Genomic DNA, 16,092 nt, shown 5'->3' with positions numbered 1-16,092 from the left:
ACTGGAACTTCATAGTAATTGTAGGCCCCAGAAAAGTCATCTTCCTGGAACATTAGGGACTGTCTCAAAGTAAAGATGCATTGATATACATGTGTTCTTATCTAGCAACTGAGAACGTTCTAGTGCTCCACATCCAATATAGACTGACTAAACAGATTGCAGGGGATTGTTGTAAAGAGCTCCTTGAATGATCTTTTGGCATTAAACAGCTGGTGTTTATTATATGATGGCTGTAATTTGTTTCTGCATTTCTTCATGTATACAGCTCTGGTGTACCAATCTAAATCTATCTGGAGAAGTAGTTCCCTGCAATAATAAAAATTGAAAGATGCTGTTTTAAACCTTTAAAGGTTATTCTTCTGTAGATTTAAAAAGATGTACAGCCTTGTTTGGGAAAGTGATAACTCTGCAGAGAAAGCTGGCAGGGAACTGGCAGAGTTGTATTACAGCCAGGCCCAAAATCTCTTTATGAGAGCTTATGGTATAATAAGGGTCTTTTAAACATTCTAAGAATAAAATACATTGGGTTTATCTGAGCAAGAAGAGTGAAGGTTTCCTGTGCCATTGAATTTACCGGCCTGAACAGGAGATATCTGGCTGCTACCTGTAGAGCCTCTTTTCTCAGCCGGAGTCTGAGTACCTGACTTTGTTGCATTATATCGTAAAGTTATAGTAAGTAATCAAGTTGTATCCAAGCCTTTGGGCAGAAGTAGGAAGAGAAGACATGAGACTTTCTTGGAAACACTTTTAAAGCCAGTTTACAAGAGCAGATTTAAAGAGTGAAATTTTGAGACAAAAAGGTTGAGATTCTCCTGTCCAAGACAACATTGTCCGGCTCTCTCCCCTGTTTGATTAGATGAACAACTGCCATTGGTGACTTAATCTATCTGTCTTGGTTTTCAGGTGATCTGAAGCACATCACCAAACTGAAGCCCTGGGGCCTTTTTGAAGTCCTTGTGGAGAAATATGAGTGGCCTCAAGATGAGGCGGCTGCATTCACAGACTTCTTATTACCTATGTTGGAGCTGGTTCCAGAGAAACGGGCCACAGCAGGAGAGTGTCTCAGGCACCCTTGGCTTAACTCCTAGAGGCTTCAACACAGTACCACAGCCCTACTCTCTGGTTTACAGCGTAGCATACATACATCCAGCTGCCCCTTCCTAGATCCATTTTTTTTCATGTTCATTTTCAGTGTGAAGCTCTTCCTTCAAGGCTTCCAAGATTTTAGATAAATCTAACCTGTTCAATTGAATTTGCTTATTTGACTCAGTGGGGACTCTCTTCAGCCAATGGGCACCATCATCTGATTTTTGCCTTGATTGGGCTTTGCCAAAGACTAATTGACTGACTGGAACATGAAGTTGCCCCTGAGTCTATTCACTGTTAACATGCTATATCCTGTAAGTGTGAGCTGATCTGCACTGGAATATACTCCTTTCACTAAGTTACAGCAATCCTTTGTTTTGTGAGAGGGATGTGAAAACCTGCAACTCCCTCCTTAGCTTACTGACTCGGGAGTTAATTTTTCCACTGCACATCTAGTAGCTAGTGGCAGCATAAATAGCAGATGATACTAAGGTGTTTAACTTCATGTGGAGCAAAGAACTAGGAATCCTCCATTCTTTCCTAGGTGCCTGTTCCATTCCTCGGGTAATTTCGTACATTCTTTCCAGTCAAATAATTTTCTTTAGTTTTAGCCACTTTTTTTTTGTTTTTGAAACAAGCTGTATTTAAAAACTAGTTTTTTTGTACTATTTTTTTCCCCCAGTGTTCAGATTAGTTTCTGAATTCAGTGAAACCTGCTCTGCTCTCTTGAATGCCTGAGCCTTTTGGACTAAAACTTGACAAGGGAAATAAAAGCAAAAGCTGGAAGAGATAAACGCACAATCTTCAGAGTACAGATGTGTACACCCTTTGGCTGCAGAGAGGTAGCCGTGCTTCAGGCATTTCGTCCTAGACGTTTGAGTGAGCTGTGAGGCCCCCCCCCACTCCACCCCCCACTGGCACTTCCTTTGCCTTGCTTAAGGTTGCCATTGCATCAGTAAGCAGTTGGCTTTCACTCTAGAAAGATGGAACATACTCTTGCTCTTATTTTGACTACTCACTTCTGAAGAGAGGGTGGTGGCATCTGTGTGTTACAGCCACATTATCCTTTGACTTTGAAACACCGCACTTGTAAAGATTTCTACTCTGTTAACCTGCCTCAGGTGTTAGCCTTTATAAGTAACAGCCCTGAATGGGATTGCCTTTTATTTTCTGAGGCATTTGGGTACGTGGGCATTAACACAAGGACAGCTGAACTAGATGGGAGAAGAGTGTGTTGGCCTTTTCCCTGTAAACACAGGGTCAGCTGATGTTTCCTAGAATCACACCAAATAAGGTTGCTCAGTAGAATACAATATAAGCTTTTAAACTTCCCTGAGGGGATTGGACGTAACTGAAGTTTGTGGGTTTATTTTAATTAAAAGTTAAAGAATTGTAGCATTTGCTAGTTTTATGATGGTCTCTCCTAGACTTGCCCAAGCTATTACAGATTCATTGCATCCTACTCTAAAGCAAGGTTTGGCAGTGTTGGAACTCCTCACCATGGACCAAACAGGCCTTTGGGATCATGAAGCTCTCAGAGGATAGAAGCTGCTGCAGGACTCTGGACCTCACAGAAGGCCAAGCAGGCACTATTTGAGATATGATACCAAAGCTGCCAGTGAGACTGTTACATGTAACTTTCTATGTGTGTTTGACATCTCAGTCCATAACAATCTTTCATCCACAAAACTGGTGCCATTACTTAATCCACGTCAAAAGTTGTTTGTCCTGTCTAATAACGCCTGGCTGGGCCCCTAATGAAATCCATGCTGCATGTCCATTTAGGGATTCTTAGGTCAGATTCTCTATGCATCTTGTCCAATGTTAAAGGAGAGAAACATACCAAAATAGTAAACCTGCTGAATGATATTTCCAGCCACCTGGAATTCTTACTCTGATTCCAAGCATCATTCTTGCATCTGTTGCAAGGGGATTACAGACAGGATTGGATTACTAGAACAATTACCTTCTCTTTAAATACTGTGAAGTCTTATTGGCAGGGTTAATGGAACTTCTGCTGGTATTCCTAGAGCTCATCAAGCCCTGTGCACTTCAGCAACCTGGCTGACCTAAAGGAATGACATGCTCATAGCAGGGGCAGGGAGGGGGGCTGCAAACTTGTTTTTGAGATCTGTTCCCCCCTTCCCCCCGTCTCCCCAATCAGAAGAGATCTTTATCCTCTGCTAGTAGTAAAAGAGCCAGCGTGTGGGTTGAAGACATGCAGAAGCAGCTGTCAGGATTCGGTCTTGTACCTTGTGTGCTTGCTCACTTGAGGTTCATTACTTTTCAAATTGCCATAAAGTGCTCACTAAAGGATTTGTATTTGCTGTGTCAGTCTAAAACCTGAAGGAAAATACATTTTTATTCTTTCTACTTGGACGCATTGTCTTTTTTTCTTTGTAAATGCAGTACAATAAACAGAATATTTAATAACCCATACATATTCCTCATATGTTGGCTCTGAATGAACAAAATTGGAGGGTGTATCCGTCTGGTGGTGGTTGTAGATTGCAGCAGTAGGAAATGGGGTTCAGTCAATATTTAGTAGTGTTAAGACCCTGGAAATCTGCCAAAGCATGTGATTGAGTGTATATATAGATATCATAAAACTGTTTGCAAAAATCTTAACTTTTTCAGCAGATAAATAAGAAAACTTTTCTATAGCGAGTTTTCCCTCCAATTTGCCATTTTGTTGCTGTATTCTATCTGCCTTCCTGAAGTGGGGAATCCTAAATGAGCTTTTCAGAAAGGCTTTATTGTAACAGCAGCAACATGTGGAAGTTTAGTGTGCACCTTTGCTGAGAATTGCCCTGATTTCTAGTCACAAGAACAATCCAGTCCAAAGGAAAGTAGATATTAATGCATATCAATTTTGGATGTCAATCTGGTAGGACTGTTTGACATTTCAAAACCAAAAGAAATGTGCAGCCTCTTCAGGTTATATAGGAGAATTCTACTGAAGACTCTGGCAGGCAGGTGGTCAGTATGATGTGAATTGATGGTTCTATCAAATTAATTGAGTCCGGTGATCCACTGAGTGTGAATGAGCTGACTTTGATTGACGCCATCTGTTCTAGTGAAAATTAAGCGAATTGTCTGCTGTGTCATGCTGGAGGCAGGCAGATTTGTGCCAGAAAGTCTTCCCTAGGAGAGAGTCTGCATTTACTGTGGCTCAGGATTGAGCAGAGGAGTTTTGGAACCGGTTGGGTTTAAAGGTCAGTCTTCACTGAGTGCTATAATCCAGTTGTTAAACCAGTCCATCTACCAGTAAAATAATTCTGTCCTTTATGGGGACTTTCAAAAGATAACAATTGAGAATCTGTTCAAGGTTGCTTTAAAACTGGTCATCTAAAATAGACAAGACAACAGAAGAGGGAACAGAAGAAATAGGTTTCTCAAGGAATCTAATACAATATCAAAGCATTTAAAATATGCCTTTATTCAGCAGAATTTTTCTTGAAAGAAGGCAGTACAAAGAGAGTGACAGAAAATTAAAATCACTAACATTTTCCTGCCACATACTGGATAGTGTATTTGTAAAATGCTGTGGTTTTCCGCTTCATAGGGTGTCTCCATCCAACTAAATTCTGAGAGTGGTGATCCTACAGCAGTCCCTTGCATAGAATTTCTGTGGGTCCTCTGTTTTCAAGAAAGTTTGTCATAAAATTTTTTTGTAAAAAAAACTTAAGGAAGAAGAGCAAGTTTTGGATAGTTGCCTGAAGAGATTCTTGGGTTTTTTCCCTTGGGAAAAGAGAAAAAACCCCATCAGTTTTGCAAAACTGTAGTCGTCAGAATAATCTTAACTCCTTTTTGTGTAAGGAATTGAAAATGCCTTTGCTTCCTGGTGTCAGTTAAGTTAAAGCTGGTTTGTCTTGCACCTAATTGCATAAATTAAAGCTGGAGTGAACAAGATACAGCACACAGCTGTGTCATCTGGCCCACAGGAGCTTTGGCAGTGGGTGGCAATGTTAATCGCCATGGCTCTTGGAACCACAGCAACTAATGCTGCTGCCACTCATCCTGCTGCCGAATTACTGGACTTAAAGGGAGCCATGCGGGTCAGCCCCATGTGGTGGATTGGGCCGGTGGAGCTGGATCAGTTAGGCACCACCATGTTAAAACAATGGGCATGACATAAATCAATGCAACACCACTGACACTTCAGGAATCCCCACATGTAAATGACATGTAAAATGCATGTGTAGTAAGTGTAGAAGTAAGTTCCATCGAGATTGCTTACTGTGGCGTTCAGCTTCTTCATTCATTGACCTCTTCTGTAAAACAAAGAATTGTAGTTATGTTAATAGCATAAAGGTATACAGGTTTCCCTCTCCAACCACTGGGGTTAGGTTCTTGAAAGTTTCTGTGGTTGGCAAGACAAAAGGCTTATGGGCAAATGGCAGGTGGTAGGCTGATGGGCAGCCATGGAAACCCAGGGTTACTCAAAACTGTATACCATGGTAGCCAAAATGGTATATAGAAAATTAAGCATGGATACTCAAAACCGTGGTTGGCAAAACTGGTTAGTGAGGGGAAACCTGTAATTGGGATGACTGCTCTCCTTGTTTGTATCCTTTGCCTTCCTTTTAGTGTTATGGTAGTTTGCTGTAATGTGCACAAAATGTTGCATCTGGGGCCAGTGGACCGAGTGATCATAGCAGGGCTTGGCCTTGTAGGGGATTGGGAATGCCTGTATAATGGGTGGCAGATGTGACCAGAGAGAGAGAGAGCAAAGAGGCTCAGTTACCTTTACCATCGACTTTAAAGTCAGATGGGAGGAGATGGTCCTGTCGGTTCCCTAAAACAAAGGCCAGGAAGGAGAGGATGAGGGCGTCAAGGATCCCAATGATGCAGAGGATGTAGGCCCAGCGTATGGTGCATGCCCCTATTGTGTATTTGTCTGTTTTTTCACCGCACATGCGCTTCACTTCACTGGAATCCCAACCATCTGGGTAGATTAGGCAACCTATCATCAGGCCCGTAGCTGCAAGGAGAGAAACACTACTTTGTTGCAGGGCATACGATGGCACAGGATGGCAGTCCACCATAACTTGAATGGAGCGAGTACTTCAAACAGCTGCTGTGACTTGGCTCATATTCAATTAGTTCACGTCCCTTTCCACAACTTTTGATGCACAAGAATGTTCTCAGAGTATTCGCAGCATATTTTAGATTTTATGTGAAAATTTAGCTTTACAGGGATGGTTAATCAGTTTGGTGTTCACTGCCAGGGGCAGTACGTACTGATGGCAACAGCTTTACTGCTCAGCTTCAGTGTTGGATCTGGCCCTTGTTTGGAACAGAACCAAGGCTACTTGTGGGAGTAATTGCTCATAGGCATACAAGCACCAGTTCAACTAACGTGCTGTAGGCTATATGAAAGCCCAAGTCATTACCAGAATAAACTTGAGAAAAGCCAATTAAACAGCTGTGCTTCAGTTTTACATGGGTGGTGAGATGGAGAAGATGGTCTCTTGTCTAAAGTGAAGTTCTCGCTAAAGTTCCTTGACTGGAAGGTACTGATCAAAGCTTCCTAAATCCTACCCTTAACATGCTTCCCGGTCTAGAGTTTGTGCTAAATGTGATTACTAGAATATTGTAGTTGTGATCTCAAACTCCTGCTGCTACAATTAGGTAATTTGGGACACCTGAACTGCCTATCCAAGTAATCCTTCCCTCCATAGCATTTTACAATAAGAAATGCTTTGCATTTCTCAAGTGAAAATGCTAGTATTCCACTGAATTGGGTATTATTTTTCTCCTGTCTTAAAGGTTAAAAATATGAGGAAAAATCCACAACCCTAAGACAAAAGTTGTCATTGGTCTGTCAAGAAAAAAAAAGTTAGTACAAGATAATTGCACCCTTTCAGGACTAGTATTGTTCACGTGAGTGCACCTTGCTAAAACCTTATGATACATAACCCGGAGCTTGTCTAAACCTGTCATGCATTACAGATAAAGTAGTATATCCTCTTCCCACAGTGTTGACAGTCATAAATATAAAGCTTACTAGTATAGTTCTTCCACAAGAAGGAGAATATACCAGGCCTGTGTTAAGGCCCTTCTTACATCAGTATAACTGCATGCCTGCTTCGGGATTTTATAGTTTAAGGATTCTGCTTCTTTTAAATAATTGCATCCCTATCCAAAATAGTTACATTGGTACAATGTTGTTATACTCGGCTTAATATTTTCATTGTAACCTGTGATCTTCTCTGAATGCATATACCTTAAACCAACACAGCGCTACTACAAATAAAAGGTAAAGAAGGGGAAAGCCATAATGGCTGTTGCACGTAACCATTTCTGGCAGAGTGAGCTCTGTAGCCAAGAGCATGGTTCTTTCCCAAAGAGGAAATGCTGTGTAATCTTCCATTAACCTTGTTGCCTTGGCAACACCCTCTCACTCCTACATGAATATGCAATGCTGACCTGTTAAAAACATGACTAAGAACAGTTCTGGGAACCATCCTTTTAAACAGTCACTGGAGGAGTCCTCCGAACAGCTGAAAGCCAGTTTGAATTGGGATTGTTCGATCAGTAGAGGTTTGTATTACTGTTTGTTTGCTAAGATCTGCCCGAGGGGTGTGTGTGTGTGTATATGTATGTATGTGAAGTCAACAGACTTGTACCTAGATTAGTTTAAGCTTATTCAGCTGAAGGGTTTCCAATTACGATTCCCAAATTATCAATTACTATAAGCACTTATAGATGCATTCCCCCGAGGAGTATACGTGACCTTATTATCGGATCCGTTCCTGCTGCTGAGCTACTTTGTGTTGTGCAGTGTTTGAGTTGTGGGAGGTCTTCATTCACTTTTCTTTTTGAAACAGGTGAAGTGCTAGTTCACAAAATGTTCTTTGCCATCCAGGCAGCTTTTAATTTTCTATATCACAAAGTGATGTTCCACCTAAGCACTTTATGCCCTTTTTCAGCAGTGTCTGTTGCGTGTTGGCCTTGAAAAGGGAGTTACTAGATGCTTTTCCCATCTCTGGCTGTAAGAGTCTACCTTGGTGTCTGTCTGTAGAGTAGTAACCAACAGCATGTTGTATAGGATTCAGTATTCCTGGCTTATGTGGTGCCTGGCACCCTGTAGATGCTGCTAGCTTATAAATGACTGATGCTTTGGGATGAAGGAGTTCTCTACAAGTATGAAGGATTCTTGCCCCAAAGCCGGGCATCTCTTAATCCTCATTCCATTTGGCTAAAGGTATCAGCAAGCTGCCCAAATGTGTGTATAATGATCACCTGCTAGTTTAAATCTGGGCAACTAAGACCTCGGGCAGATGTTACATTTATGGCATAATTAACATATAGTGCCATAAATTATATGCTAAATGTTCGCCCACCTTGCAACATAAAATGGCAAACCAGGAGCAAAGATGTTCCAGGTGCAATGTAGAATATCTTTGTGGCTGGTTTGTGTGACACCTTAAATTGAATGTGTGGCATGTTTTGTGTTCCAGAGCAGGGCTGTCCCACCAATGCTGACAATCACAGCCTCAGATCTGGAACAGGACCTGAGGCTCTCTGGAGCCAGTACACTTACCTGATAGTCACCACTGATCCCAGACAGCCTCTGGTCTCGGGGCTACCTCCAACACAATGCCTGAGTTTGGGACTTGGAGCAGCTTTAAGTCTGGAACTAGGGATCCAGGGTTGCCCATACCTGAGCCTGATGTTGTCGGATTGGGCATGGGGCAGCTCCAGGGTCCAGGACAAAGACCCTGCCTAATCCACAAGATCAAGTTAGGAGCAGCCCTACAGTGGTGTGATTTGGAGATGAGGAATTTTATGGCCCATCCCAAACATTACTCATCCTGCCATGTACATGTGGTATTGTGGGATCCATGTTTTTTGGAGCGGGACGTAACATTCCTCAGATCCCAATCATGCCATTATTTTAATGTCTGCCAGGGGCCTAAGATTGTAAGCAACTCAAGGCTGTGTTTAGCTCAAAGCACTAAAATGTCAGCCGATGTTTCTGTGTGTTCCTGCTGTGTTGGTTTCATTTTTAGTCTTCTGTGCCTCTGCAATCAAAACCTTAAGTGGCAACCTGCTGAGTGAATTACAGAAATCCTCTGCATTTCTCTTCCCTTCCTTCCTTGCTTGGGACTGGGGGTAGTTTGTATAGGGTCCTAGTCCCAAGATAGGTTCCACTTTACTACTACCAATAATAAATCTGTATCTGTAGTCAACTAAAAATCTCCGTAGGCACTTCCTGCATGCTTGACAGCAATAACACATCAAGAACTCTGGAATAAGAAGCAATTTATCTCCATCTGGCATGTTTCCTCTGCTTTGACACGCAACAAATGATTCCCTGCAGCAGGTATATAGGCAGTTATTGGGCTTTGATATACTGTGGATTCCTGTTGTATCAGGTGACGGGTGTTAGCAGCACCATCTTTCCTAGTGTAAAGAGACTGCTGCCACTGCTTCATTTCTAGTAACGTGCATTTTCCTACCATCCCTACAGCCCATGTTTATCTTTGTTGCCTGGAACTTGATAGACCTCAGTGTTTCCAGGACTGTTGACAGGTGCTCTTGTGTAATGATTTGCAAGGGGCTTTTCAATGGCTTTAGGGAGAGGAGAACAGTAAGGATCTATGCACCTTAGTGGCTCTGCACAATTTCTCTTTGTTTAGAACCAGCTGGTTTCTAGTACATTTAATTACTTCCCCCTGCAGTTTCCATGAATATGGGGTATGGATAGGGAAGAGTCACTCTGAGTGAAAACACTTCCTTAATCTGAGATGCATCCTGGTATAATTACAGCATGCAAGCAAAAGCAGTCTCATCCAATCAAGTCCTTTCCTACACTAATTGGTCCCCACGGAATATACTACCAGTGATTTCTCTGCATGGGAAATAGTCTGCTATGAGCATCTGAAAAGCCGTGTGGGCTAAGAAAGTAGCTGCATTTATCACCTTGAGTGTCTCTGAAGTCTTGTCAAATAAAAGACTGCATCCCAGATATTAGAAGGGAAACCAAATCTATTTCTAGTCGTGACCATGGACCTATCTTTTCCCTCTTTGGGAAATGTGGGCACAAGATTTCATGTCCATCTTGTTAAGGTCCACATTCTGGAGGCTTTCCCCACTCCAAGTGGTTATTTGTGCAAACGGTGGCAATGAATGCAGTGGCACTCTTTGCACGAATAATTGCTCAACAGTTACTTCACCCTATGAGGCTAAAGGCAAGTTCATAGACCCATTGCTCTGACTTTTGCTTATTGAATATACTTACAATCTGCTTAATTTCCCAGGGGTTGCCTTTAATTTTGTGTCAACCCAAAGCTTTTCAGTTGTATCATGAAAGCATTTGAGCAAACATTGGCAGAAAGCTTTTCAATACAAGGGCTAAAGAAAAGAAGGGGATTGAGTAAAATAGGAAACCACGGACACTAATGGACCCAGGCAGGAGGGGCTGTATTCAGCAATGGGTGTCTATGCTGTTATATGCCTCCCACGGCCCTCTGTGACTTGCTCCTCGGCCTTCTGCGCACAAGGCACAGAAATGGGCTACTTTTCCCATTCAGCTTAAGACAAGGGACTGTTAAAGTTAAGAGGGAAAGAACAAAGAGAGAATATCCAAATATCTCAATTGACAGGCATGGCAAACAACCGGCACTGACGGCTTCAATTACTTGCATGGGGTCAGGGAAGGGAGCATGTGGCAGAACTACAGAACTGAACCCAGATCAACTGAATCCCTGTCCAGTGCTTTACCCATGATCCTGTTACTTCTATTCTTCTCGCCTTCCCATCTAGCGTTGCAGGAGTTCCTAGGTTGCTTTTTTCTTGACCAACACTGCCATCAGCATGGAGACTTGATAAACGAATCTGATGGTTGGTAATGGCTGTCTCCATGGTGCTAGTCTTTGTGGCAGGCATTGATAGCACCTGCCTTTGAGCACTGAGCAGCTGGTTAGTTAGAACTGCCTAACTGCTACCACTGGATTGTGACTCAGTCGGGAGAGAGGCTGGTGATTCGATCAGGAAAAGAAGATATCCAGAGTGCTTGGATAGCAGTATCTTTGAGAGAAACTAAATTAGTGTAACGTGTTAGGAGAGGAAAAAGAATGCTATTGTAGTTGAGATACTCTGGAGGCCAGGGTTCATGTCCCATCCTGACACAGGCTGCCTCTGTAACCTTAGACAGACAAGTCATTTAAGCTGAGAATTTCAAGGTGATTAATAATCATGCTCAGCTTTTATAGCAGTTCTCTTTTGTTGATCTCAGACCACCTTACCAGAGGTCAGTATTACTATCTCTATATTAAAGATGGGGCAACAGAAGCATGAAGAGAGAGTAACTTGCCAAAGGTCAGCCAGCAGGTCAGTGGCAGAGCCACAAACGGAGCCCAGGTATTTTGAGTCCCAGACCAGATTCTGATTGCTCAACTTGAAAGACATTTAAGGATACTTATTTTCAGAAAGTGCCTTCTGAAAATTGGAGGCTTTAAAAGTGTCCCATGCTGAGCACCCAAAAGCATTGGTCCTTTCTGAAAATCTCAGTGTGAGTGTCTCTACCTCTGCTCTCTCCCAGCAAAATAAGGACAGTGATCCTGCCTCTCACTGATGCTTTATGTTGTTTGCTTCTGTTATACTCTGTCCTGTGCATGCACTGCATGACTAGACAGTGCTAGCACAACGGGTGGGGCCTCCCAGGCCTGTATTAATACAAGTAATGAGTCTATTAGACTGGGGAGCTGTCTCCCATCAGACTTGAGAGAAGCCCTGATATGAAATGTTTCATACTGACTGAGCCACTCTGGGCTATTGAGAACATCTTTGTACAGCCAAAGGAGGGGCTGGTGGGAGAGGATTAGATAACATCATTGCTTCCTTGTAGCCTCAACCCTTTCTAACTTGCATAAGTCTGGAGCGTGCATCTGCTCTAGTAAAACCACTTTGCAAAGAAATCTGCAGTGTTTGTTTTCAAAGGAGGCATGTTTCAAAGCACAGCAGCAATCACTCCTGCTTTCTTTGACACAGCCTGCTGTTCCTTCCCCCCACCTTGTTTTTCTTTAATAGATCTACAGTGTCCAGATCATTTATCAATGCCACCAGCTCTAGCGTGTAACCTGCCTGGTCCTGTTTTCTGCTTGTGGTAGGATGGCTGGGAGGTGGGGTTAATGGATTTTGGCTTTGTTTTATCTATGCAGGGGGACAGGTTTTGGCTCTGTTTTAACCTAAGGAGGCACTAAAATAAAGCCTTTATGATCATAAATGCTGGAAAGAAATGTGAAGAGTGTACCCTGTTTAAATATTCTGCATCGCCTGTACAGAGTACAGACCTTAATCCCTACCATTCCAGTCTGTCTGCTCACAGATCTTAAAAGAGAAAGCTAGTGAGAAGGGTTTATCACATTTAAGGCAAAACCAGGCTGTTGTAAGGAAGGGTGCATTAATATCCCCAGCATGGGGTGAGATGCATTCTTTACAGCAACTGAGCAGCTTCATCAATCCTTTCTGCAATTGCCCTGCTCCAAAAGAGGTTTCCAGATTTTTACTGGCTGCTGGGCTCCTGTCTCACCACCACTTTGCACTGAGCCTGTTAAGGGCTTTAGGGGAGGGCCATCAATTCTAATTCCTTCCTAGGAAGAGAACACATGCAGCCATTATAACAAATACAGCATCATCATAACAGGAGTAGGGTGTCTACCTTGCCTTATTTCCCCCTTGCACTCAATAGTATCTCTGTTTAGCAGATGAATTATTTTTTAAAGAGGCTAAAATGTGATTAACATTTCTCTCCCCACCCCAAAATACAGATTTGCATTAATTTAGTTCTTGTGGAAAATGAAGTCTTAATAGCACCACCCAATATGGAACTCCCCATGTATTTCTTAGTGCTTCATCATCTTCCTTTCATCCCAGACCTTATGGTACTGTTAGGTCTCTCAAAAGAACGGATAACTTGTGCTTTTGCTGAATTTTAGCCATAGAAGTGAACATTTTACAACATGCCCAAATGACCATGGGGTTAATGTGGTCTTCACTGGACTCCTAATCCAGGGTATAAAGCCAATGCAGAAGGCTGATGCATCTTACACTTCTCCATTCTTTATTAATCCTTTTATATTATTTTTGTAGTCAAACATGTATAAGCAATGACTACAGCAGAGCTCAGAGATAGAAAACCTTTTGCTATCCAGACTTCTGGGGCTATTGGGTTGTTTCCAAGCCTCTTATCTTAATCTTGGCTTGGGGGACTTCCTTTTAGACCAGCTGCAATCCCACAATGCTGCTCTCCTCCTAGCAGAAAACTTAAGGGTCAAATTTAACCCTACTTCCATTCCAGAGGACTTAAACCACACTTCAGTTGGCCTAACTTTCTTTGTCTCCATGATATTTTAACCAGCAAGGGTCTTCTGCTGAGCTGCTCAGAAGGTGTAACAGGATGCAGCCTTTCTTTTCACCATGAATGATTCAGGAGGCTGGGATGATTATACTGGATTATAATAGCTTTTAAGTGATGCAGCTGAGTTGTGTAACATTCTCCTGAGCATTAGCATTGCTGGTAGGATTTAATTAGCCAATACTTCCGTCCAGTAACCTGAAGTTAAGTTGAGTAAGTTAGAACCTAAAGAGTCATTATTCTTTTCTTGATGTCTTGAAAAGATGCATGCCCTAGTTGCTGGTGAGCTGCCTAAACAGAGACCTCAGCACCCATACCTGTAATATGCCTAGCTCTGTTGTTCTGCCAATATATATGTGCAACTTTTACCATCTGCTTGACCTGTGGACACTCCAACTTTAGCTCATCAATGCTTGTTTTAAAGTGGGAGGGGAATCATTGTAGGACTGCTGCAAGCTAATCAAGTCATATGTCTCTGAGCCTTGGCTGCATGCTAGTGGAAGTAGTAAGGGTTTTTTGCCACGTACAGAATTGCACCCTAGGGTTTTGCTTCATGCTCAGCTTTCCCCCAAAGTTTCAGCCGTTGTCTTCTGCAGTGACAGTTGTGGACTTAATGAAATGATACTAAGTAGTGGAAAGAGCTAACGTTGCCAATCTTAATGCCATCTTCCATTTAAATTTGTGCAGCTCATTTATTCTGTGCATCCCTCAGGAAGCCAAGTTTAAAAGTCTACCCAAGCTGAATGGCCCATTGGGTGAGCATGGTTCAGGTGCACTATTTCCTACAGTCCTCATCATGTTAGGGAACAATGTGCACAGCATCATCTCCAGCCACCCTTGACACAGCCCTAGTGAGCTGAGAGCCTTTTACAGATAGGTTGACTGGAAACAGCCTTCATTGAATCAAAAGCAGGACTCATCCTCATTCTTCAGGAGCCATAATGAGATGTTTTTTAACCATTTTGGTATCCCCCACAATGTAGGGAGCCAGAATAGGAACGAGTTAGAGTGTGATTTTTACTTTTTATTTTTTTTCAGAAGTGTTGCGTTAGCAAAACTTCATATGAGAGGACCAGTGGGAACTGGTGGGGTTCAATAAGCCCCATTTTTATGTCAGGCTGTATTATGCCTTCCTCACCCATCTTATTAATAATGCGAGGATTCTGGTTTTCTGCTTTGTGTACTTTGGGTGAGCAGCACTTCTGGTTGCTTTATTTGACTTTGTTTATTCCTCCAAACTGATGCTTTTCTGAGTTGATGCTTAACTTCAGGAAGTAAACTTTGGGCTAGATATCGTGGAGCAAAATCCTGATCCACCACCAACTGGCCCTGCTGAAACAAACAGTGCCTTTCATGTAGCAAGTAACTACTCATTGTGAATCATTTATAAAATACTGATTCTTTGTTTCTCTGAAGTGAAACTTGATTCAGATAAACTCTTAGAAGTTGGCTGTCTGAGGCAGCTTTCTGCAATCCCTTCCGCACTCTTTTTTCTGTGCCTGCTGCACAAAGCAGATTATAACCTACCTATGTGCAACAAGAGTGAGGGGTCAGCTGATTTTGTTAGGGCCTGGGGTCTGAGGCACCCTTAGTGTCAGAGCAGATTGCTCAGTGACTCTATAGGTCAAGACCATGACACTGTCTTCTCCCTTCTTGACCGGGCCATCATGTCAGCCTTGAGGTAAGGATAAAGGGCCTGCTGGATGGAGAGGACAGCAGGATCTGTCTCCACCCATTTGGCTCTGTTCATTAATGTTAAATTAATGCAGTAGAAAAAGGGGCTTTTTTCCCCTTGTTTTACTCTGTGGCTCTAAGCTACTTATGCGGCTTGTCCCAGGTCTGAGAATTTTCTGAGCTCTGTTGGGACCTCCACACAGGATGGCAATACAAGCAGTAATGAGTCTCCCACCCATGCATGCATTTATCTCCTAGGATGAGGAGGGAGGAGGGCTGTATCTCCCTGAAACCCTATGCCCCACTCACCTGCTGCCAGTTGCATCCAGGCACAGACTTTGTAGACCGTGGCTGCATTGCAGAAGAAGAAGAGGCTGAAGCAGAGGATGCAGCCGATGATGAGGAAAGTGGAGATGCCCACGAAGAACATGGCAGTCTTGAAGGCACCAGAGGGGATGGTGCCAAAGTCCAGGGGGCCACCCTTGCAGATGAGCTCGCCGGTGAGGGCGTTGCCAATGCAGTAGGAGAAGAGGCCGAAGTAGCCAGCCTGAGGGGTATCAATGCTGTCGCCGATCCAGTAGGGCTGGATGAAGGTCACCATCATGATGATGGAGAAGCACAGGGTGAAGAGCATCCACAGCACCCCCATGGCACGTGCGTTGCGCACGTAGTTGGTGTGGTAGATCTTGGCGGCCTCCTGCGCAGGCAGCAGCTTGGTCATGGTGCTGCTGGAGGGGCCTGGAGCAGGGTGGGGGGAGCTGCTTTGCTGGCCTGTGGCTCTACGGGGGCAGCCGGGGGCCGGTGTCGAGCATGCAGTAGGGCCAGAGGATGCGGGGGCTGGGCTCTGCGGCTGCCTCTCGCCCTGGCTCCGCGGCCAGCATCAGGGCTCTGTGCCCCCCGCGCTGCAGGAGAAACCAGCCCCCCCCCCCGGAACAAGTTGTGTGCAGAATCTAAACTGTGTTTTC

The 16,092-nt window shown here is 43.4% G+C and overlaps 2 protein-coding genes across 2 annotated transcripts in view; one reads left to right on the top strand and one right to left on the bottom strand.

The window, feature by feature from the left end:
* SRPK1 (SRSF protein kinase 1) overlaps positions 1-3,525 on the top strand; it is a 43,934-nt gene extending 40,409 nt beyond the window's left edge. Inside the window, exon 15 of the mRNA XM_019513774.1 lies at positions 904-3,525. Coding sequence (XP_019369319.1) covers positions 904-1,088 — 185 coding nt within the window. The 3' untranslated portion in view covers positions 1,089-3,525. The remainder of the gene's footprint in view (positions 1-903) is intronic.
* A 981-nt stretch (positions 3,526-4,506) lies between these two features.
* Positions 4,507-15,948, bottom strand: LHFPL5 (lipoma HMGIC fusion partner-like 5). Its single transcript, XM_019513771.1, has 4 exons — positions 15,437-15,948; positions 5,834-6,070; positions 5,327-5,360; positions 4,507-4,828 (listed from the first exon to the last, which is right to left on the bottom strand). The coding sequence occupies exons 1-3, from the start codon at positions 15,846-15,848 to the stop codon at positions 5,344-5,346; spliced, it is 666 nt and encodes a 221-aa protein (XP_019369316.1). The 5' UTR covers positions 15,849-15,948; the 3' UTR covers positions 4,507-4,828; positions 5,327-5,343.
* Between the last annotated feature and the right edge of the window lie 144 nt (positions 15,949-16,092).

This window comes from Gavialis gangeticus, unplaced genomic scaffold (genome assembly GCF_001723915.1).
Source record: "Gavialis gangeticus isolate Ggan-Ray unplaced genomic scaffold, GavGan_comp1, whole genome shotgun sequence".
NCBI lineage: Eukaryota > Metazoa > Chordata > Crocodylia > Gavialidae > Gavialis > Gavialis gangeticus.
The sequence above is the reverse complement of the archived record's forward strand: the minus strand, read 5'-3'. Positions and strand labels throughout refer to the sequence as shown.